A 24,523-nucleotide genomic window follows, 5' to 3' on the forward strand; every position below is an offset into this window, starting at 1 on the left:
AGGGCTTCAACGCATCGATGTGAAAAATACGCCAAACCTTCTCTCAAATGCCTTACAGTTGTATCCCGCAGGGCACAATCTGACAAATTTCACTTTTTTTTCCTCACTTTGTGATTTTTTTCATTCTTAAGCTGCGCGTATGTCTTTCGCCTTTTACTTTGAAAACAACGTTTTCCTTTGGGCTTTTATTTTGTGAGGACCCACCGGACGTAATGATCGTTTGTTATTATCGCGATGTTGACAACGGCCAGTAGACAACACAACAGGTGAACGCGAGTTCGCCGTCACAGCGGCGCTGAATGCCAGGTGAGAGGACAAGGTAAACATTTCATTATATTTTTCTAATAATTCTCTGCTTCTTTTCACGCAGACACAATCAGTACCGCGGTGTTCTGACCTGAAACCAAATGACGGCTTCACCTTTTTAAACGCCGCTCTGCGTTAACGTTAGCTCAAAAAAGACTATTAGGTTAAAATCCTTCTACAGACACGACTACCGAGCTGTGAGAGAAGAGAAGGGATTAAAAATAAAGATGAAATTGTCGTCTTCGTTATTGTATTCTTACCCATAATGTCATTATTAAAGCAGCTACGTGCTGTGCTGTTGTGTCCCAAAACATAACGTCACGCTTGTCCCCGTCTCTGAATTCACAGGTTTATAGTAACGGTACGCAGGTGAGGAAATTAGGGAAGGACACCTTTTACTGACCATATGTCCACCTGTTGCACGTGGGAGGATGATGAAGGCGCACATAACCGTGTGCTTCAGATGTGTACTTGCAAATCCCATTCTTTTGGGTGTGTACTTTGAATGGTTATTAGTTACATTTGTGTTTGAGCACAGTTGGTTGGTGCTGTTGTGGTACATTTGAAAGGAAACACTCAAGACCAAAGTCAAAACTTATTCAAATAATAGGAAAAACGAACGTGATTTACAAACCTGAACATTGCCTTTCATTCTTGGAGGAAAAGTCCTTTGCGGTCAATGGCTGCCTGAAGTCTGGAAGCCATGGCCAGCTGCTTGTCTGTGGGTCTTACCGCCCTCGGTCCTATCATCAGTTTGTGAAAAGCTGCTCGATCAGGTTGAGGTCAGGAGATCAGGTTCTTTTCATTGGGAAACTCCCGGGTAGCTTCTGCGATGTGCAGCATGAAGCATGGCCCTATCAGTTTTGCAACATTTGGCTGAAAGTGAGCAGAGGGTACAGCCGCTTATCACTTAAGAATTCCTCCTGCTACTTTTACCAGCCGTCAGGTCATCAATAAACTCTGCCTCCACCATGTTTACCAGCTGTGTAATGCCTCACATCATGAGCTGTTCTCCAGCGGGCTTTTTTACTGCATTGTGTTATATCGAGCTACTAAGTAAACAAAGGGCTGTCACAGGTTTATTAACACCAGACTGGAAATGTAACACAGTCCAGACAGAGACAAATAGAGGGATACACAGATTGATGGGTAAAATTATGTTTAGTCTGTCTGAATATGTTTATTTTCAGACCTTCAGTTTGTAGGAATCCAGCTTCCCTCGCACGTTTATGTCTCCTGCCGATGTCCCTTGTGTCTGCTGTTTAAATACATGTAGAGAACAAACCCTAAAGCGTGTAGGTAAAAATTTAATGTATTATCAGTCCATCGTGTTAATTCCAGGCACCGTTTGGGTGGACGTAATAATCCTTTTGAGTTACGGGTCGTTACGGTGTTAAAGACCTGTTAACAGGTCATTAGGGTGTTAATGACCAGTTAACTTATTGACCTGTTAGCTCGTCTGGAATAACATGTTTTTTAATACAGTGTGTTGATACGTGACGACTTTCTTGAGTCATGTCTTGTGAACTTCACATAACCTTCGATTACACTATGTTATTATTTTCGTAATCCTTTCTTGTCTTTTTCTCTGCCATTTAATTCTGTTAGTACCCACTTCTTGCAAGTTCTGCTTTCAGATCAGGGTTAGCTGGCAGATATTGCCTTGCCTCTGCCACATGTTAAAATTAATTTATTTTTCTAATTCCCTGACATTTCTTTAGCCTCCCAGTATAGGCTCCTTAATGTAGGACTATTTCTATACATCTTTTCTTGTTGTGATCCAAATTTATCGTACCACTGGTCAATCCCAGCAACTACAGTAAATATGGGTCTTCGTTTGGTTTTGGTAATGAGTCATTGCTCCACCCCAGCACAGTCTTTATTTACTGAATCACCTTCCCACTCTGTCATGACATCAGTCAAAGTATCTTCCTTTCCAAGAACTGTTACGGATGATTTTTACAAATGCACTAATTTATGGAACGAAACTGTGCCTGTCTTGTCTGAGTAAATGACATTTCAAAAGAGAAAAAAAATTCTAAATCGGACTCAAATCCCAAAGCTATTTCAAAAACATTAGCAGTATCTCTCCATCGAGGACATCGTGTTTATGGTTCTGTTTGCTTGTGTGTTTGTAGTTCAGTTGATACAGTGTCTTAATAAGATAAATTCTACACCCAAATCCAGTTTTTCTTACTTTATTAGATAGAAGCAAGTTGAGAGTAGACAGGAAACAGAGGAAAGGAATGGGCTGTGCAGTGCAGCAAAGGTCCCCAGCCAGATGCAAACACCGGATGAGACAGTTTTGTGGCATGTACTGTATCTTCAATCATTTGGCTGCTACAGTGCCTAAATCCCAAAGTTTTATTCTGGTGTTTTATGGCTTTTTTAGTAGTTGAAGGTACAGAGGGAAGAGGACATCGAGTCAAAAGAAAGTGATGGACAAAAGTCCCTGGACAGACTCCAGAATTTAGAATTTTAACCCATAGGCTACCACGGTACCACGGAACGCTCAACGATTTCAATAAAGTTTTAATAACTTTAGAATTTAAAATAATGTAGATTAGTGTGCATATGTAAGAACATGAAAACCACTATCCGTTTTCTAGAATTGGCTGACCAATTTCAGAGCAAAACTAATATCTCTACTTGGAACTTTTTAGAAAGCCTTATGTTGAAAAATTTGCCTATAATGTCTTTTTTTTTTTTAAAGTGAATGTTCAGGTGATTTGAAGTTTTAGCTTCTGTTTGCACAGCCTTGGCAGAGTTATGGTGAGTGAATTCTGTGAATGGAGCATTACGCAGCTTTTAGCTTCAAGAAAAACAAGGGACTTCTTAAACAGTAAATGCCTCAAGTGTAATGTCACTGTTCTTCCCTGCATGAGCACTCCTCATGTTGTCATCACGTCAGCCTAAGTCAGCTGGTAAAAGAATCTAGTCCTGCAACATTCCTCTCTGATATGATGAACTGGACCAACCAGTGCCTTCCTGTCTCTCTCATTCCAGGCCGATTGGGTTAAACTACGGTTCATTCCTCTATTGTCTCAGTCAAGTTTCACGCTAATGTCATCTGCTCATTGTTCTCAGGGTTCTGTGTGTTTCAGTCACTATTGTTTTTGAGAAAGTTGTTTTAGCTAATTTTGCATTTATTTGACTTGTAAAGTGACATTTAAAGGTTTGAATCAGCAAACTTTATGGTTATGATTTAGTCATTGTTAGATTGTCATTTTATATAATGTTAGTTGTGTAGCCTACGTTTAATGGAAATGACCATCCCAGTGTGGGGCAGTAAATAACTCAGAGATTTCTAATAATACAGAACAGCATAAAACAAAAAACAGTCTTCCTGTGGTAAAAATGAGAGAATTTATGATTTCAGCCGGCCCGCTCTGTTATCGTTAAACCTCCACTCTGTAATTTTTTTGGGAGGGACTTGTCTACACTTAGTCAAAGTGCAGATTTTCCGTGTTGAAAGAAGGTTTGAGTACGGACTGAGATGGATGACAACTTGCTCTTGGTAGTGCAGAGCCAAACCAAAAAGAAAAACAGTCCAACTGACCATCTCACTACTTCTTGAAAGTTATACTAGTGGCATAGCTGGATATCTAGAGGTGGTCAGCCTGCCATGTTTATGGCAGTTTTATATCTGTAAAACTTTAGCAGGACCTAAATCTTCATCTTCGTGTCCGCCTCACAATGAAGTCTGTGGCCGGTGTAGAAACACAAGTGTATTTTTTCTTCCACACAGCATGGACGACAACCTAGAGGTCGGAAAACTATTTAGGTGGAGTTTTTAGTCAAGATTCTTGACTGTTGTTGTATTTGAGTCCTCTATGAAGCTCTTACAACACATCCATGATTAATTGTGACAAAAATGACCAAGTTAGAATGTCAAAATTAGCATGTAGCTCAAAACACCTACAGCTGCTCGTACATCTGTCGGCTTTTAGTCTTGTTTACATAGTTCTCTTTTTTTGCTCCATTAGCACACAAAATCAACCAAGTGTCAAACCAACACCTATTTTTTGTTGTTTTCTTTAAATGTTAAAATGTAAATATTTAACTCTAGGAAATGAATTGTGGACACAACCAGCATAAATGTTTTATTTCCGGATTAACAGCATCCAAAGGAATGAACTATAAATCTCCTTTTTTTTTTTTTTTTTTTTAACTTCTAGCAGAAAATCCACACAATCCCTTAGTAATTGAGAGAGGATGGGACGTCCTGTGGTGCTTTTGTTTCCTGTGAGAAGAAAACTTCAATCACTCTGACGCTGTCTTCATTGGCCCGTTTAGTGTTTCATGAACGGATCCTCCGATTGGTCATTTGATGAGTGTGAAGACCTGTCCACCAATCAGCCTCTGCCCTGGTGAGTGTTACTTCCTCTTCCAAACGTCTGCTGCAGTCAATCAGCTTATTCAACTGTGTGTGTATTCGTGCCCCCTCTTTTTCCAGCCCACCATCCTTTCCACTCCCATCCCCCCTTTCCTCACACTGTATATTATGTGTTTCTCTCTCTCTCACACAAACACACAAACACACACACTACAGCCACATAAGGCCCAGCGGCAGCAGTGTCTTAGTCACTGGAGAAAGTTACAGCAGTGTGTGCATATTTGTGTTTTCCATGCAGCACCGTCACCACTGCAGCAGATTTTCTCTTCAGTTGGGACAGAGCACAAGGGAGCGCGAGAGGGGAGATTCACCGCAGCTGAATCAGGGATTGAGGTAATTCTAAACTTATCTCTTGCATCTCATGTTTTGAAATGATACTGTGTCATTATTGCACAAATTATTACTGTCAGAATGGTGCAGGACGTTTGTTTTGATTATAATGTGACTTAGAGTCAGGTGTTCTCCTGTGTGTTTGTTTGCCATAATTGTTGCAATTGTTGAGCTTATAATTTGATCCCTACCCCTACAAGAAGTACTCATGTGCATTGTCTTTATATTTCTGTTTTTCTGTCTGCCCTTTTGGTTTTTATAAAGACGTTGTCAAATGGTAAAGTCTAAACTTAAGCTGTGAAGAATTTGGCCTGCAGTAGTTTAGAACAGTTTAGATGAGTAAACTTTTGATCTGTGCTACCCTGATCAAGCAAGAGTTCGATGCATTGGGCCAGTTGTTTGTTGTTGCTGTGAATAGATGGAGGTGTAATTACGCTAAGCTCTAGTGGTAAATCTCGGCTCTCAGGTCACCATATGCTGCTGAAACCCTAAACCTTTTGTGGGAGGGGGAAGAGAATTTCATGACAAAAGGATTCAATTAAAATGAATGAAAAGTCTTTTAACAGTGTTGTACAGTTGGTAAACTTTAAATAAAATGGAACAATGCAATGCCATCATGTGTAGCCTTGCAAAGAATACATGTATAATACACTTTCACTTTGTCAATATGGGCTTATTGCATGCAGATTAATGTGCAAAATTGGCAACGTTCTCCGTTTCAGATTAAATTTAAAAAGTGACTGCAGCAAACACAAATGCAGTCTGTTACAACAGTCTGCCCTCTTTCCCTCAGTGACATGGGTGGAAACTCTTCGAAAAACCTTTTCCATTTGACTTCTACACTACTACAAACCACATTCACCTCTGAAAGCAGTGTTTCAATTTACCTTTTTTAAAAGTCACTATCTGGTTAAAATCTATGTCAATGAGTGTTTTGAGTATTATTTCTTTTTCAATTCAACTTTATTTATATAGCGCCACAGCAAAGTCCTCTCAAGACACTTTACAGAATAAAGTCAAGACTATAAAGATGTATAGAGAGAACCCAACAATCCCCCCTTGAACAAGCCATAGGCAACAGTGGAGAGGAGAAACTCCCTTTAACAGAAGAAACCTCTGGCAGAACCAGGCTCAGGGTGGACGGACATCTGCCTCGACCAGTTGGGGTGAGTGGAAAGTGGAGAGAGAAAAGAACAGAGCAACAAAAAGCAACAACCAAACATCGGGCAGGTTGGTAGGACCAGTAGCTGCACCCTGGAAGACACACAGCTTCAAAGCCGGGGGACACCTGCAGAAAGAGAGAGAGAGAGGGGGACAGAGAAGGAGAAAAGACAACTACGGGAGAGAAAGACAGAGTTTATATTTTGATACTGACAAAAATGCAGCAAATACTAAAAGTTGCCACAAGGTATTGAATTACTTTTGCGTGACCTATTACCTAAATTCTGATTGTAGGTCATAATGCAACAAGCAGAAACGGTTAGACACATTACAACACAGCTAACTAACCCACTCGACTGCACCATAGTTAAACGGAAGGTGAGATTTTAGTAGTGAATGGTGCAACACGATGTCGCATAGCGGTACAGGATTGGATTGTTAGGGTTGGACTATGATACATAGAGGAACATCTGAGTCCACCGTGAGTTAACAGTCACACAGACTTTATAATTTCATCACAGAGTCAGAACTAAAACTTTAATCATTCCTTCAGAGCCACAGAAGGCTGTTAAGTTAAACCACATAAAAGCTAATTGTCACAGCGGTGGCAGTATTCGTCGCACTGTAAGCCGCTTGCACGCCTCCTGTGGTGATCCAGCTCAGAGGATCCATAACAATACATCCTTCCTCACTGCATGTTTCCGTTCAGTATGAACTGAAGGCAAAGCCATCACATCTGCAGCCTGCTGCCGGATGCTTTTTCTAGAAGTCCACTTCAGTGCTTATCTACCGCAAGCTGGTTTTTGGAACGAGTACTCACTGCTATGGTGTTTTTGCAAATTCACTCCCATGAGATGGATGTTAAATCAAAAGCAGGACTGTAATATTAGGTGCATTTAAAATCTAGGAATTTCCCCGTGGAACAGTTATCTTTCATCAGATGTTTCTGAAAAACTTGAACTAGGGTGTTTTCACAACTCAAAGGCTGAACTGAGTTTCATGTTTTTGGGTAATTGTATACATTTGACCAAAATTTCAAAAAAATCTGTCAGTCTGGACCAAACCACTCTCTGCTCACATTCTGAAGAGTATAGAAATTTGAATGAGTGTGACTTCATCATACATAGAATTTGTGAATAGTAAAATGTTTGTTTATGCCATACTGCATGATACTAGTTCTCACCAACTTATTTTGCATGTGTTCTCCTACATATTCCTACAATGTGAATATTTGTATCAGGGCCACACAGACCACACACACAGTAAATATATAACTAAGTCACGCTAAATGGCACCGTTTGGACAACACAGCAGTACTTATACAGGGTAAATACAAGGGGGAAGGTTCATCTCTGTGGCAGTTCACCATGTTCACTATGCTCAGGTCTTCTTTTTTCAGTGATGAAAATATATAGGTTTCATATAGAAATCACATATTTTATCTCCTCTTTCAAGCTTAGCCATCTGGTCAACTTCAAATTTAGAAAATGTGACCCCAAGCATCTATTGCCTTTCACAGTAAAATTAAGTCCATCCTTAATGGAGAAACCTCACGTTTACGTAGTAGTTGAATTATCAATATGAAAATGAATGTATTTATGTTTCCTTTGATTGGACATTGTTTTAAGTACCAATATAAAATGTCAGCATGACTAAACAATTTTTCTCTTGACAGTCATCTTAATGATGGAGGTGCCAAGGAGGCCTCAGCCAGCCTCCTTCACACTGCCTCTCCCTAAGCCAGGCTCATCTGCTCTGTCTCCCCTCGGAGCTGTTCAGACCGTCTCCAAAAAGGATCCAATGAAAGACAAGCTTCAAGAGAAGGAGGATGGAGACACACTGACGGATCACTTTGGAGAAGACATGTTCAGTACAGAGACGGAGCCAAATGTGTCTGTGGACTCAAAACTTTGCTCACAGGATAGTTTCTTAGAGGACAGCTCGATATTGGAGGAGAGGTCAGCCCAGGAGGCTGAAGAGGCCAGAAAGAAATCAGAAGAGGAGCAAGCTGCAGCTAAAGAGAGAGCAGCTGAGAGACAAGCACTCGCCATAGAGGAGCTGGTCCTGTCTGAGAGGAATTACCTTCGTTTGCTGCAAGTTAGCACTGTTACCATCAGGAGCAGCCTGCAGAAACTACAGGTATGGATGGAATCCTCATAATAATCCTGGTTATTATCATCATATGTTGACCAAATGTTGATGAATATTATGGATTTTCCTATTCATGCACATATCAGCAAATCAAGTATTTACATACTTTTAACTTGACTTTTTCACTTTTCCCACTGCAACGTTTCATAAAGCGACAGCTACTTATTTACCTCATAAAATCGAACTTTGTGTTTATTTGCAAGAGCAGTCATTATCATTTGGAATAAAGTATTATCAATTAATAATTATGACAAATATACATTAGAGAACAGCCATACAAATGCACTTGATTTTGTGTGGTATGTCCTCCCTGTATTTCAAGATTCTAAGCTAAATATTTTACGGTAAAATTTTTGACCTATCAAATTTAAAGATGCATACGAGGAAAGAGAATTACCAGTGCTTAGGGCATTTTCCTTGACAAATGAAACCTAAGTGATTAACAGTTTTAATTGATAATTCAAAACTTTTTTCGGTTAAGTCTGTCCCGGCCCTCGCAGGCTTTGGCGGTGACCAACTGTAAGTAAATGATAGGGTAGGAAAGGGTGGACACACAGATGTGGTAACCATGAATTGGTCTTAAGAGAGAGGCTGCATTTCAGGACCAGTTGGCACAAAAAGAAGCTCGGTCTCATGTCAAAGAAAATGTAAACACCCTCGGTAACTCTTTTTTTTTTTTTTTGGTTTGAATCATTATGTTTGGACAGGTTTTGTGGTTGTCCCTTTAAACTAAAACTAATCCTTACATGTTGAATTGGCCCTCCAGCCTCCAGAGGTACTATTATGCAGAGACTGCTGGATTGTTTATCACCATTAGCTCTTCATTACATCTACGATATTGCTTAATCCTTGTGAAATAATCATTTATTAGCACAGCTGTAATAAAATGAGGCCTCATACCAATATAATGGCATCAGGCATTATTGGTTGCAAAGACAGGGATGTGGATGAGCATGAAAAAAATAACACACAGAGGGAACTATTATGGGTGACTAGAGAATCAAATGAACGTAAAAAGGAGCGAAGGACAAATTTAAAGGCTGGTAAGCTTTAAGTGATGGTGAGGAAATGATGAGTAGGGGAACTGTTTATGAAATCAATATTAAGAAGGAGATTTGTCTGTGCTATGTGGTTGTGAAGTGAGATGGAGATAGAGAAAGAGTGAAGGAGGGCTGCACAGAATAATAGAATACATTTAGTTGAATGACACCATTGTGAGACAAAGTTGCTAGTTTGTTTTCTGTGACAATGTGAAGATTGGTCAGTCTTCCACCAGCTAGTGTGCCCAGTATTAGTCAAACAAAATGGTCCTTCATCAGCCGGGCACAAGAAGTGAACAGTCACATAAGTATCCACATATGCACTATGACAACATTACTCCCTCAGTGAAGTCCTAGTGATGCACAAGCAAACATTACATCAGAGAAATGATTTTCATGGGACAGTGTGGCTAACTGAGCTCTGAGATGGTTGTTATACGCTCAGAGTCGCAGTCAGCAGATTCCTGGTGCTGATGGCTGCTTTGTCAAACAGGCCAGATCAGCTCTCACCAAGTAACCTAATTAATTCAGCTTGCTGGTGCGGGATGTCTGCTCTTGTTGCACTGTGCTGTGTAAATCAACGTTGGTTTAGTATCTGGAGACATTACACTGTAACATCTCTGAACAACCCCAGTGCACCGTAGTTCCAGAGAGTCCCCTTCACTTACACATCATCAGGCCGTCAGCTGATTTCACATTAGTTTCTGTACTCAGTTTTAAAATGTCCTCATACAATTAAAAAAAAAAAAAAAACAAGCAGCCGATACTTTCAGCCCTGAAACAGAATCATGCTGTAAAGGCAGTGCATGATGTACAGCCAAATATAGCCTATCACATCTAAAGGAAAAACTCCCACTTACTAAATTTAGGGGCCGATGCAAGACGTGTTGCATTTCAGTTTTCTTTGGTGTGCTTAAAATGATGCTATGCTGCAAATCTTTTATAGGGTTTTTATGTTTTCGTTGTACTTTTGAAATCAGCATCTTAGTTATTTCTATTGATTTTCCAACTTTTTCAGTATTTATCTACTGTTAGTATGAGCGTGTAGCTGTCTAACCTCTTTGATCTAAATATCTGTATCCAAAAGGTGATGCATTATGGATTGTATTTGACAGAAGTGGAAGAAAATGCTATAGGATGTAAACTTACTTTAAAAAGAATCTTTTTTTTACTAAGGCGTTAAATTAATTTACATGCACATCTCTTTTTTCTGTCTGCCCACTTCAGCCTCCTCCACCCAACCTAGACAGTATGTTTCTTTACATTGAGGATGTGATTGACGTGTCGAGTCGATTCCTGAGCTTGTTGGACCAGAAGCAGATGCAGCCTGGAGACCCTGTCTTCTTGACGACGCTGTGTAAGGAACACAACTGCACTTTAACTAACAATTCTCTATTTAGCAGAATCAATCATCTCCTTGATTGGGGCTGTATTTACAGCATGAGCCTTTTTCCGACGTCAAACAGGAAGTGGTGAGAATGTTGTTGGTTTCACAGAGCTAAGCACTTTCTACATCATATGTTTGTTGACAGGAAATAAACAAGTGTTAGTTGACTGACATGGTTTCACATTGGTGTTCGACTATAAATGAGCTCATCTAGTGCAACACTGGCAGCAAAGCTAAAAATGTGAAATTATGGGTCTGTTATCTCATTCAGTTCATTTGCAACCTCCTTAAATAAATAGGTGTGACCAAATTCTTTCAGACTCCCACTGTCCTGCCTCCCTGTGACCAAATAGATGAATATATATTTAAAACTATAATAAATTCTCATCTCTTAGTCATTGTGATCATTTTAAAAGACTTGATTTCCATTAAGTGTTTAAAGGAAAAGGAGGAAATTTACTTCTACTAAAAACACAATGGAACAGTTTGTTGGTCACATTACGATAGTGATAACCTGGACAAAAACCAACCTTAGAGTAACACATACACACACACACACACACACACACACACACACACACATACACACACATACATTTATATATGTATATAAATAAACAGGTGATAACTGATTGTGTTGGAGATAAAATGCCATAGAACAACTAAAGAGATGGATCCTTATGGTTATAATAGTGATGCGCACAGTGCACGTTAATTTGGTTTGAATACAGCATTTAAAGTCTTAACCTTTTTTGGTCTCTATACAGAACTAAGCATGCAATTCTATCTTACCCCTGTGTTTTGCTCCGATCCTGATTATTGTACGTGGGGTTATTTTTTTTTTACATTGTGACAGGTAATTCATTCCTCAGCCTGTCCGCAGACATTGAGGCAGCCTATAAGGAGTACTTGGCAAACTACAGCAATGTGACAGTGTTGGAGAACACCTACAAACAGAAGGAGGCACTCTGGAATGAGATTGTCAAAGCGATAAAGGCCTCAGCGTAGGTTTACATGACTTTCTGCTCACACATCTAACACATTTAATGTCTCGGAAACATAAGAATGAACAACTGAATAATTAATAGGAAAGGCATGTAATCGCTGTGGCTGCTTCTGCCTTCCTTTCTGTCTCTCCAGGCCTGAAGTAAATGGCACATCCCTGAGTTTCTTCCTTGTCACGCCGGTGCAGCGAATTGCCCGTTACCCGCTCCTACTGCAGACCATTCAGAAACACACAGACAGAAGTCACCCAGCGTATGAACTCTTGGAGGAGACTGTTCACACCTCCATTGCATTAAACTGTGGCATCAATGAGTACAAACGCTTCAGAGAAGTGGGTGAGACAGCCCTCAAGACCAATATTACCATATTAGCTGCTAATGGAAAATCTAATATTATTGCTCTTAATGCTATCGGGCTTTATGATTGAGCAGAGCAGTTAATGAACCCCAGGGTTTGTAATTCGATTCCCAGGTCCTCTCGGGCTTCAATCAGCGTTCACTTCCCCTATTTCATGTGAAAGTGCTTTATGTGGGAAGAAGAGCAACAAACACAGTGATGATGTTGTGCAGGCTAAATTGGAGGCCCGCTGCTGTACTCCGGATTAACTGTCCCATATCATATTTGATTTGCAGCGGACAAATACAAGAAGACAGAAACTCTGACCATCAAGGACAAGATCAACCGCCTCAACACCCACAGCATCGCAAAGAAGACAGCGAGGCTCAGCCAGCAAATTAAACACGAGACTGGAATGGCATCTAAGGTAGAAGAAAAGTTTAAATACCGACCTACAGAATGTATCTGAACAGCATGGGACGTCGCTGGGCTGGACAGTAACCGTGCACTCTTTGAAGTTAGGCATTAGAGAGGTGAACATAACCCACAAACTGTGGCTTGTTACATTTTAAGGAGGGTTTTATTTAAAGGTTAGTCCTCTAGTCCTCTAAGCTATAAATAATCCTCCAGTCCACAGCCTCCCTTTCAACTTCATTGCAGTAGTTAATAATTAACTGGATGTGTGATTAACCTGCAGAAGAGACCTGTGATAAGACCTTTTCCTGAGCCTGCTGTTTGCTCTGGCCTCCTGCTCTGTGCTACAATATGATCAATGAGTTCACCTCCTCAAGCAGCCTCACATGTGGCTTCATTTTGATTGTTCCCTTTCCCACTTCGCCTTTTGATCTCGTGGCTGCAGCCTGATGGCAAATACATAAAGAAGTCTGACTTTTAAGCTTTGCATTCAGGTGGCATTGAAAGTCATGGTTTTAAAGCCATTGTTTGCCACCGATCGCCTACAGTTAGGAGGCACAGCTGTGAAGAAGAATGGGTTGTACTGTAGCTGTGTATCCTGAAATGATTTTGACAAAATGCAGTATATTGTAAAAAGATTTCCCCTGAGGAACGATAGGTTCTTAACATCATCCCTCAGCTGCTGATCTATGTCGGCAGATAAATAAAGTTGTCATCCTGCAGTTTGCGGTATAGGTTAAGCGTTTAGCTTGTACTTTCTTTTTTTCTCAGCAATAAAAAGATGGCTAAATAGAGCACCTACGGTATTAGACACCAATTGTGATTTTCTTTTCTTTGCAAGCCACTGATCAAAGACCTTCTGAAGTGTTTTTCGGTTTGGATGTGCATGTGAGAAAACCAGCATTTTATATTGTGTCTGTATGTCCTGTTACAGCTGGTTGATGAGGAGTTTGATGCTCTGGAAGATTTCTTTAATGTTCTGGAGCACGGAATCCTGGATCTTCTCGAGAACGTGGAGACATACCTGCACCATCTACAAGTAGGCTGCAAATACATAATGACCTTTTTATTTAACATTTTCCTGTCAAGAATTATAAATCTGACATTTGTGGTAATATTTTAACATTTTGCATTAAATTAAAATGTTAAAATAAAATATAAGATTGTTCTGCTACTTACTTACTCACTCCCACATATTCACTGCAAGTATAAGGTGTTGCCTGGTTTCAGTATATCTACAGGATGTCTTGCATGGAAATTGAAGGGTATATCTTATTCACCTACCCCATTAAAATTTTACCTAAAAGACTTTGGAAGAGTTTGGACTGAAACATCATATTTATTCTTGAACTTGTTGTCACACTGCACGTTTGTGACTCACACTGTACAAACTCAAACACATGGTTTAAAGTCACATTCTCCTCAAGTCTGCGAGGTCCAACACATGATTTTCCACTCTTAAATTATCCTGTGGAAATGTTTTTCCTGTTGACTGTGTGTTGACCAACAACAAGGATCAGCACTGTGTTTGTCTTCTTTTTCACATTTTTCTTTTCAGTTATCCCCCTCCCCTGCTTTTCTTGTACATTCACAAACCAGCAACATCTGACTTAATCATAATTAGCCTAACAGAGCCCAGATACTTGAGCAGGATTTGACAGTCCCGTTCTACTTTTTGCTCTATTTGCAGGGGTTCCTACAATGCAAAACAGAAGAGTTTGACTTGGATATGGATGGAGAGAAGGCACCTATTTGTTATAAAGAGATCACCACTGCTCTGAGGCAGTGGATTCTTCCTACATTGGTGAGTTTATTAGGAAATTCTCATGCAGATACCACTAGAGGAAATTATCACTGACAGAAACTAATTTATAGCATAAAAAGTTGTTTTTAAACATAAATACACAGGGTGCAGTTGGCAGAGTAAAGCCGACAATATAGAATATACATTGCTTAATGTTATTTTATTGTGTATAATTGTGTCCGTGCTGGCAACAATGAGAGCACTGTGGCATTTTTGAATATCCTAGGAGAAAAGGATGCGGACGTTGATCCACAAGCCACTATGTGCTCTCCATGATCTCCTGGTGGGCCCAAGAAACCTGATCAAGAAGAGGCTGGACAAGCTGCTGGATTATGAAATGATTGAAGCCAAGTCTAATCTGAGCTATGATGAACAGGCTGTGGCCAACACGTACAGGTAGAGAGAGAGAGACGGAGAAACAGTGTTTGTGTAACAGGCTGAGTTTGTGGTTAGAAAGTCCATCACATAATTGATTGACAAACAACTGATTGGACTTTGAGGAGTGAGGTGTGGAGTAGGACAGTTTCCACAAGTTGGCCTCTTGTCACTACTTTTATCAGACATTTACACGAGATCCTTCAGATTTTAGGTTCCACTTGAATGAAAGGGATTCATTTACGATAAGTGATTTCATTATTTATTTCAGTGTTTACATTGAAATGAAATTAAACATTCCCAAAATTCAGATTTAAAAAATATCAAAAGCACATAATTACAACATGTATTAATGTAGTAGTGTAAATTATAGACATAAATGTGTCCACCGAAGCCACTGCTTATTAGTTACACTACAAGATTAAAAAATGCAGCTCAGTCCAACAGTAGTCCTCCACAAATTTCATTCATACTTAGCTTAAAACCATGTTTATTATTAATCTGTATTCTTTCTTTTCCTCCAAATCATCGCAGCCTGCAAAGTCACAGAGCTCATCTAAGTGTTGTTTAACCCAATATTAAAATTCATGTTTTGCACCTTTTGATGATTTCATAAACTGCACATAAACCTCTCTTCTCTCTGTTTTTCTCCTCTTCTCCTCTCAGGACAATCAACACACTGCTTCTTAATGAGCTTCCCCAGTTTAATGGTTTGGCTCTGCAGATGATTTGGAGCATGCTGGGGACATTCAGCTGTCTACACAAAGACCTTGCCTCAGACATGGAACAGCTGTTCCAGAGCTTTGCTCAACAGGTATGTCATTATGTCAAAACACACAGTATGTGCTATGTGTGTGCGGAGACAAGATGGCAGAAGAATGTTTTTGACAAGAATTTGTGGTAAGTGTGAGAAGTTAACTTGCGTCCAAGCACAGACCAAAAAAGTACAACAAACATAAAATCTATTATACAAACAATTATGACTTTTTAAAAAGCTACATTTTTTAAAAATCTCCATGTGCCTCCATTTATCCATCTATCTCCTCCTCCAGCTCCCTCACAGCTCTCTAGACTCTGGTGCGTTCTGGAAGTGGGCGGAGTCTGCAGCACTAGAAGGGGCCAGAAGGCTGGAGACGTTGTGTCGAAGTGTGCAGGACACACTCAACGCACCTTTTGTCCAGGTCAGAGATAACATAGTGCTGTTGTTGCATCATAATTTTTTAATCCAAGAGTTGAAATGTCAAAGGTCTGCCATAACATGATGTTGTTGGACACCTGATCTTAGGTGTTAGTTCCTTTTTTTGCCCCCACATATAGGTGCAACGAGTACTACAAGATATTTGAACCGTTTCATTGGCATTTACATGACACTAGATGTTCCACAGTAAAAAAACTGCCGACAGCTACATAGTACAACAATATAATACAAAATACTACAACATGGGATGTTAGGTCAGGTAGAGCTGACATCACCTTATATAGAAAACGTCTGGATATAACCTGAGAAAACTGATAATAACAGAGGGATGCGAGACTTTTAAATTTCCCATGTTTCCTATGATTTTCCCATAACTTCTTTTGGTGATGTCGGCCTGTAGCAGTAACCAAAACATCTGCGAATTCAATAGAACCTTTTTAATGACAGACCTATGAATTATGGTCCTCTGGCTTTAATACATTTTATACCTCGGAGACTAATCTCAAATGCCCCCCCCCCTGCTAAACAAACAGTAGCTTTTCTTCAGCCGGTGTCACTACTGCTTGATGTTCAACACCTTATCAGGTGTCATGAACCTGACCACATACCTCAAACCTGCTCGGCAGCTTGCACAAAATGCTCATGTCTTGTTTTGTTTGAGGTTATAGTAAAAACCATTGCTTGTAATAGCTTCCAACACATGACTACTTGCCAAGTCATCGTAATGATTCATATCTGCAGCTCTACGTCATTCATTTGTAATCAGTCCCAACAGCTCCACTCTGATCTTAGGGAGCTAGATTTTCAATGTACTGCAGGATTCATTACAAAGCTGAAACAGAAATTCTGTACTAAAAAAAAAACAATTCACTAAAAAAAACATAATTTGGAGAGAGTTCAAAATCTACTGTGGCATGTCACATGCTGTAAATGTCCACACAGTGCTTGGTTACAGTAAACATGTAATCGCCACACCTCTGCATGCCATCAAACACATTGCACTTTGAGTTTGGCTGATTTTCATGATATTTAACACAAATGATAAAGCAGTAAGCTTTATGTTGTTATGAGGATAAGAAGATAAACACATTACTTCTGTGCTGCATTATTGTTTTTCCTTTCCTTTCCTGGCCTGACCTGTTGTGTTTGTCTGACCCTTTTCAGGTCTTATTTTAATAATATGACATTTCACTGCATTCAACTCTCCATTCTCTTCTGCCGAATGTATTTCTTTTATTTCTATCAGCCTCTGAGCCCGTCATCTCAGCGCCGTCTAAAGCAGCTGACGGATAAGCACGGTTTTGAAAAGATCTACCAGGTGATCGGAGCGGTGGTGGGCAGCAGAGACTTAGACCTGAATCTGGCTAAAGGGGAGCTGGTGGCCATCATCTCTGAGGCCGACAGCCGTGGAGACAAAAGACGATGGCTGGTTGATGCAGGAGGTATAAAACAGTATCTTTTTATGGAATTCTTCTCAATCGGAATCAAGAAGTTGTGCTCCAAGCAGTGATTGTATAAAAAGTACAGTGAAGCTGCTGTAGATTTTCTGAAATGCAGCTTAAAGGTGCCATCTCTTGGTTGACTGCTGTCATTGCAACAAGCCTGCTATACTACAATTCCAGGTACGTTTAATACACATAGGTACAAGGCCCTGGATGATTGACCCACCTTTTAAATGCAGTCTATATCGTAACATATATGGTGTATTTAATATATAATTATGGAAGTCTACAATATATTACATGCAAATTAGAATAATCATGTGATCTCATGATTAAATATTAGCTATAACATTCTAGTTTAGAATGTTAGCTAGTTAGGACAACACAAACAACAAAACACACACACACACAAAAACAGCATAAAAAGTAAAGCCCTTTCAAAATAAGAGATGCACATTTTTGCGCCCTATTGTGTGTAGAACTGTTTGTAAATATCTGTGCACAAATCTGTGCATATTTTACGCAGGTCGAAGAGGCTATGTGCCTTCCTCAAAGCTGATTCGCTATCACCAGCCAACAGAGAACCCACCGCCTTCTCCACACCCAGTCCAACCAGAAGGTGGGAACGGAGTCAGACGCCATTCCTACACCCCGGAGAGCCGACCACTAGCAGTCGCGAGCCAGTCCTTCTTCCAGGTGATTGACAGTCTCAACCACATGTCCTCTTTCATTTAGTAGTCTATCTATCACATGCAACTGCGTGACAGATGTGTGCGAAACCTGAAGGTATTTGGACACTATCGTACATGATAGAGACTTCATTAATAGCACAAGTTCCCACTGCCATGAAGGTGATCTGATTTATATGTTGAAGCAACTTGCTGCATAAATTTGCATATTAATGCACTAGTAAGCGATTTCTTAAAATGCTTTTAATACTAAGAGGCTCAAGTTTTCCTTAGCCATAGAGACATAAGCTCATGAAGTTGAAGGCCCATAAACGAGCAATAGACTAGCTGTGACACGCACTTCAGCCGGTTGCTATGGGTTTAAAACATCTGATGTCAGGCCCCAAGCTGTGCGTGTGTGTTAATTTTACTAAATGAACACACTCTGTGTGTCTGAAGAGGTGACTAATCAGTGTGACAGCATTCTGCAGTAGAAGCAGCAGTCTGCCCCATGTTTGTGTGTGTGTGTTTGCACAAAATAGAGATAATCCTTGTACATTCAGCCGTGTGTGTGGGTGTTTTTTTGTGTGTGTGCACGCGCCAAAATTTGTGAAAGGTCATTCTGGAAGGTGTGTGTGCCTGTGTTATTAATAGAAAGGTCCATAATTAGCTGTCTAACCTTGTAAGTAGGCTACTGTGTGATGGGGTTCAGAGCTAATTCATGCGATGAAGTGCTGCAAGCTAAGATTGAGCACACGTGTGTTCACGCTGTGAGATTGACAGACCTTTGCACATGAGAGTTCGAGAGGAGGTGTCACAATTTGTCAGTTTGTGACGGGTTATGTGGATATGCCCACGAGAGAGGGGCGGGGCTGTTTAGGTGAGTCGATGAGAAGGTGGGATTGTGTTAGGTATAAGCTGTGTGAGTGTGTGTGTGTGTGTGTGTGTGATGCCTCTGATTGCTGCATTGACCTTATACCTGCAGCGTTCACACACCCATATTCATCCCACATGACCCTGACTCTGCTCATACACAAAACATACACACCCTTTGTGCTACTGTTTTTCACTACAGAAAATGGAGGTTTTTAAAGATCGACTGTACTGTTGTCTTGTTTAGTGGCTGAAGGAAATAGAAATGAGGGATTCAACTGTATTAGATCATTTTTCAAAACATAAACTTAAAAACATAGTACAAACATAGGGAACATAAGGGAATGTGGTCATGTCAGTGTATTTCTTAATAATACATACATAGTAAAATGATGTCAAAAGGGTTAAATAAAAACAACATTTTTAGTCATGGTGGCAGCAATAAAAACACTGATATACAGCGACAAGCCTTTAGTGTGCATTTTACAGCAACATAACTGGTTACACAATTCCTGGGATGACACGATGCATCCTCTCCTCGGAGTGGAACGTCCAGCCGTGTTTGCATCACAATCTCCATGTAGTTCCAACAGCTTTTTTCCAAGTGTGTTATTCACACTTTTTGTGTGTGTGTTGTGAAAAGCTTCCATGCCTTGGTTTGAAAATCAAATGATCAAGTTGAGATCTTTCATTTCTTCTTATTCATTTCCAAAATCCTCTGTAAAGCAACGTCCGTGAAAAACAAATGTCTGGTTACTATAAGCGTTCAGGTCTCTGTCTCACCGTGTCATTATGACCACATACAAACACAAAGAGCTACACCAAGCACCTGTTTAGTTCTTTCTCCTCCATCAGAAATTTTGCTGCAGGAAATAATCACTTCTCGCCAGTAACATAATCACTTTGCAGCTGATAGCCATGGTCACTTAACTTTTTAAAATTTCCTCTCCTCCCCGTCTCTGCTTGGCCAAATGCTAATTAAATGCTAATTGCTGTAGACCATCAGGGCAGAGCTAATGTTGTAGCTGACAGGTGAGCTAAGGTGAAGGGTTTGTTAATGACACCGAGCAGCCGGCTAAACTCAGCCATTAGCACTGCTGGGGCTCTCTGTCATAGCAACACAGGACTCATTAGCAAGGTTTCGTCTTGTGTATGTGTGTGTGGTGATGAGATGGTGTTTGTCAAGACATAACTAGTGGGCTTATCACAATGATATGTGTGTGTGTGTGTGTGTATGTGTGTGTGTGCTCACAGATGACCAAGCATTTTCCCTCAGTTCAATGTGGTTTTTGTACATCAGTGTGTCACTTGAACTATTTTACATTCCTTATGCTTTCTAATAAAGTACAGTAACAGTACCTATACCATTCATTTCCTAATTGTTCGTGATCATATATTGCATCACTCAGTTTTTTTAATGTTAAATCACAATATGTCAGATAACAGATTCTTTGGAGCGTTTAAATGATCATATAGACATAGATTTAGATGGAGAAATCAGCATGGTAACATCTTCAAAATGAGTCACATGTTCAACAGTCCTCATACAGACGCTACAACCCATGATGATTTGATTCAGCATCAGCCTGCAGCCTGGAGTAGCTGGTCTGTCTGTGCTGTAGAAGTCTGTTTTTGTCCAAAGGCAAAAAAAACACACATCAGCCAGATACACTGCTTCACTAGTTGACATGCTTCTTTTGTCCAAAACGTGGTGGAGAAAGTTTTCACAAATGTCACTTTGAATAAGTCAGTCAGGAAAAGCATGTCGTCAGCAGAGGACTGAGGCACGGACAAAAAGTGTAAGTGAATCAGGTCGCAAACTGATGGACACTGAATGTGAGTAGAGGCGATTCATTGTTGGTTTTAGTGTTTGAATGCAGATTTTGAAAATAGGATTAACCCTCACAAAAACTTTCAAGTTAGTTTGGAACATGATCCTTCCTATGAATCCAACTGCAAGCCAGATCTTACCTATCTACTAGTTCCAATGCTCTAGACACAACAAAGTTGCCTCTTCGCTCTGCTCTAACCCCATGGTTTTGGTTTCTGCTGTGCAGTGAGCATTGTAGCCTCACGGGGCAGCTGGCGTTACTGTACACTTCTTTCTCAACTCTGCACCCTCTTTCAGATGTTGGCAGCCTATGACTTCACAGCGAGAGGAAGCCACGAAGTTTCTGTGCGGGCTGGCGAGCCAGTTCACTTACTGGAGCGCCATGACAAGAGAGGGAACCCTGAGTGGAGCCTGGTCCAGGTGAGAGGTGGGCAGAAAGGCTACGTGCCCTCCAACTACCTCGCAGTCATGCCTATGAGGAGGGAACCACCTGGAAGCTACCAGCCCCACTACTAGAAAGGTGGGAAGCAAAGGAGGATAGAGGGGAGAAACGGCAGCATGTCCAGCATTGTATTATGTTGATGGTTTGAGTAATACTGTCAGCTGCAAACTCATGAAACCAAACCACGGATCTGTCTCTGCATGTGTCATTGTCTAGTGTCTTTTTAGAGACACCAGAGCCATTCGATAGTCTTCAATTATCGAAGGGCCAATGTGTGAACATTAACACGACTGAATTCTGTTAACAACTGGATTATAGGTAAAGTAAGGGAGAGATTAATCTTTCTCTTTGCTCTATATTTCGACACTAACCAACTAGATTTGGAGAGAAATCTCATGGTGGGCATGTCACTGCAATCCTTTTTCCATGCTCTTGCCAAACATCCACGTTTACGTGATGCCTGAAAGCAGCAGAAACATGTCCATGAGAAGATACTGATATATTTGTTGTCTCGTGATATTTTACTTTCAGTCTGAAAATACTAATGCGGGTGCAAAATGTTTGATTGATGTGTTTAGGTGTTTCTGGCCTCGCTCCACAAAATTACCGACGTTTACAAGTGTTAATATATGTTGCACACTGGGGGAAAAAAATGAAGGAAGTACCAGCTGGTGAGCTAGCAGGGATTCATTGTCTTGCTCAGAGACACTTAGGCAGGTTCTGTGTTTGCTAAAATGTTTGTAGTCAGTACACAACAGAAGAATAAGTGGGAATGTTGTTTTTTTAACTTGAGTGGATTTGGCTGCTATCCCATGATCCTCGGCGAGAGAGAAGGACACTCGAACTGTAGAAGACAGATTACATGTTCTCGTTAGTGTTCATGCATTAATGAGCTAACGTCTACATTTAGACACAGAGAGCAAAAAGCATGTATGTGTTTGTCAGTATGCTATAAAATTAGGCTGACGGGGGTGTGTGTGTGTGTGTGTGTGTGAGAGAAGTCTCCTCCTCCTCCTCACCTGAAGGCAGAAACAGTGCTGTATTGAGACTGACAGGTACAGAGCGCTCTCATCATCTCTGGCTGTGTAATGTGATGTAAATGTTAAATGTCTCTGGGGCCGAATGGAGAGCGAGAAGAGGAGGCGGCAGAGATGTAAAGGGAGAGGAGGGGAATAATGTGTGGAAGAGCTGAAACTGAAGAAAGATATGAGGAAGAAAAGCTTTTTATTACGATGCTTTGAAGTCGCCGTGTGATTGTAAATTGCGTGTGAGACAGCAACTCTCCAAGTTGCTAAAAATATTGTCGGTAAAAGGATTCAAATTATTGTCCAGCATTCTTCGCTTGGCTCCTACTGCATCTGTCAAAGCCATGTTTTACCCCATCACATTGATGAAAAAAATGAATCGAACTGTGCCATTTTCAAATGTATATTTTTTAAATTACTTTTAAAGATCATGCACCCACAGCACTGCTCAGTATTTGTGAGCAGTATTTACCGCAGACCATAATGAACAGCTTAAAGAGTATATGTGTCGTCCTGAGGAGTTGGCTGAGACCAGTGCAGAGCTAAAAGGAGGGAGACTGAACCTGTTTGAGGTTCAGATTTGACCACCTGAATACAATAACCTTGTGTCTGGTGTTATGTATATATCAAATGTTGTCTCCATCCACCCCTTAACACAGCTGCTCACCACAAAAGATCTGGACATTTTTAAGAAAAAAAATACATTTTTTTCAGTCCAATGACATTCCTGCCCTTAGAGCTTTTGTTGATTGAGCTTTCTTTTTTTTTTTGGTGTAAAATTGAGTCTTTTAATTGTTGGATTGTGCTGCATCAGCTGCAGTGAATGTGAAGCAGGGAGACTGAGACTCAGAGCTGCTCAGCTGGAGCTTAGCTGTTCCCATCAGCCTGAATGTCAGGATGGAGCCGAGCCGCAGGAGGGACAGAGAGAAAATGTGCGACGTTGCTTCAATACCCCAGAACCAAATGTTCTCAAGGTTACTAAGATCAAGGGAAATGGAGAAAACCCCCCAACCTGAGAACATTTTACCACCTTTCACATTTTTGAAGGTCAGATTAGAGCAGAAGAATGTTCAAATTGGTAATGGCATTAATTCTGTTCATTTTGTTCAACTGCATTGAGTTTCTCATTGATGCCAAATGAATAGTCCTTACAACTCAGAAATGAATTTATTATAATAGAAACCCAAAAAATTAGATACTGTAAAAACACAATTACAACACCAGATGCACACCGATAATACACGGTGTTGAGCAGGTCATATTAGGTGGCATTTTCTAATTAAAATTTCAATATTTGATCTGAAACAGGGGAAAATTTGGGGACATATTTAGTGGTAAAAGCAGACCTTAGAGCTTTGGTCCTGAAAGTGTGTTTATTACCAACAGAAATAGTTTTTTACAACTCCACCACTTGAGGGAGTCGGAGGCCTAGGTTGGTTGTGTTCTATGAGCGAGCCTGTGTATTTCTCTGTATATCTGGAAAGAGTGCGTGTTACCTCCATCTTTACCTCTGTCAGTATTAGTGGTTGCCTGTGAGCAGAGCCAAAGCTATTCCTGTATATTCTGTTCATTGTGTTCATTATCTGTGGCTCTATGTTTTTTTTCATCTGCTGTCAAACCAACATGTGCAATGTAATTTTTAACCTGCTGATGATGACGTTTTACAGTTTGTACAGCATTTCTGTTTATAATTTATTGCTTAGTATCTGGTCTTATGGTTCTAACTTATTTGATGCAGAAGGACAACGTGACTTAAAACGAAGCTGTTGAGTGTTGTCATAGCTATGAAGTTATGTTGAATTACACAAACGCACAAATCAACCACAACATTAACACTTGTGATCTTAATATTGTCATGGAGGTCAAGGGTCAGCGTGGCCACTCCGAGAATCTCTAGCTGCACAACCATTTTGCAGCAAAATGCGATACACTGTATGCAGAAGTGGTAGAAGTACGCAAACTCAGTAATCAAGTCAAAGTGCACGGTAGTAACACAAAAGTAAAAGTTCTCGACTATGAAAACAGGCTAGTTTTAAACATATTGATTATGGTAATTATGGCAAAACATGTCCAGTAATAATAATTCAAAAAAAAAAAAAGTCCAAGGTCACAGTTGATAAAAGGGGGAGCTGATTTAACCCCTTTATGTGGTTAACCCATAATTAGGAATCAGTGCATGTTTTCTTTTTTGATAAATATCCTTTTAATATTTTTGATATAAAAATCACCAGGTGGTATTAATGTTGTGGCTGAGTGTTGTACATTCACACAGTAGATGAGAATTTAATCAGTGCAGCTGTGAAAATACTATGGCTTGAATAAAACTACTCGGAAACTTG

At 40.2% G+C, this 24,523-nt stretch overlaps 1 protein-coding gene across 6 annotated transcripts; it reads left to right on the top strand.

Moving 5' to 3' along the window:
* The first annotated feature begins 215 nt into the window (after nt 1–215).
* arhgef37 (Rho guanine nucleotide exchange factor (GEF) 37) lies at nt 216–24,523 on the top strand. 6 transcript variants are annotated; one of them, XM_067519302.1, is made up of 17 exons: nt 220–319; nt 4,485–4,676; nt 4,941–5,035; nt 6,008–6,198; nt 7,869–8,332; nt 10,612–10,741; nt 11,628–11,775; nt 11,912–12,111; nt 12,409–12,539; nt 13,461–13,565; nt 14,217–14,330; nt 14,557–14,726; nt 15,372–15,519; nt 15,758–15,886; nt 17,150–17,345; nt 17,872–18,041; nt 21,015–24,523. In XM_067519302.1, the coding sequence occupies exons 5-17, from the start codon at nt 7,877–7,879 to the stop codon at nt 21,231–21,233; spliced, it is 2,316 nt and encodes a 771-aa protein (XP_067375403.1). In that variant the 5' UTR covers nt 220–319; nt 4,485–4,676; nt 4,941–5,035; nt 6,008–6,198; nt 7,869–7,876; the 3' UTR covers nt 21,234–24,523. The 6 variants fall into 6 exon arrangements, with proteins under 6 accessions (XP_067375399.1, XP_067375403.1, XP_067375398.1 ...); XM_067519298.1 differs by lacking the exon at nt 6,008–6,198 and having other exon boundaries at nt 216–306; XM_067519297.1 differs by lacking the exon at nt 6,008–6,198.

Source organism: Channa argus, chromosome 10 (assembly GCF_033026475.1).
Source record: "Channa argus isolate prfri chromosome 10, Channa argus male v1.0, whole genome shotgun sequence".
Lineage (NCBI taxonomy): Eukaryota > Metazoa > Chordata > Actinopteri > Anabantiformes > Channidae > Channa > Channa argus.

Coding starts and splice junctions, on each gene's coding strand:
- arhgef37 (XM_067519298.1), top strand. CDS start 7,877: ATGATGGAGGTGCCAAGGAGGCCTCAGCCAGCCTCCTTCACACTGCCT. Junction 8,333..10,611: donor GCAGCCTGCAGAAACTACAG/GTATGGATGGAA, acceptor TGCCCACTTCAG/CCTCCTCCACCCAACCTAGA. Junction 17,346..17,871: donor ATGGCTGGTTGATGCAGGAG/GTATAAAACAGT, acceptor TATTTTACGCAG/GTCGAAGAGGCTATGTGCCT.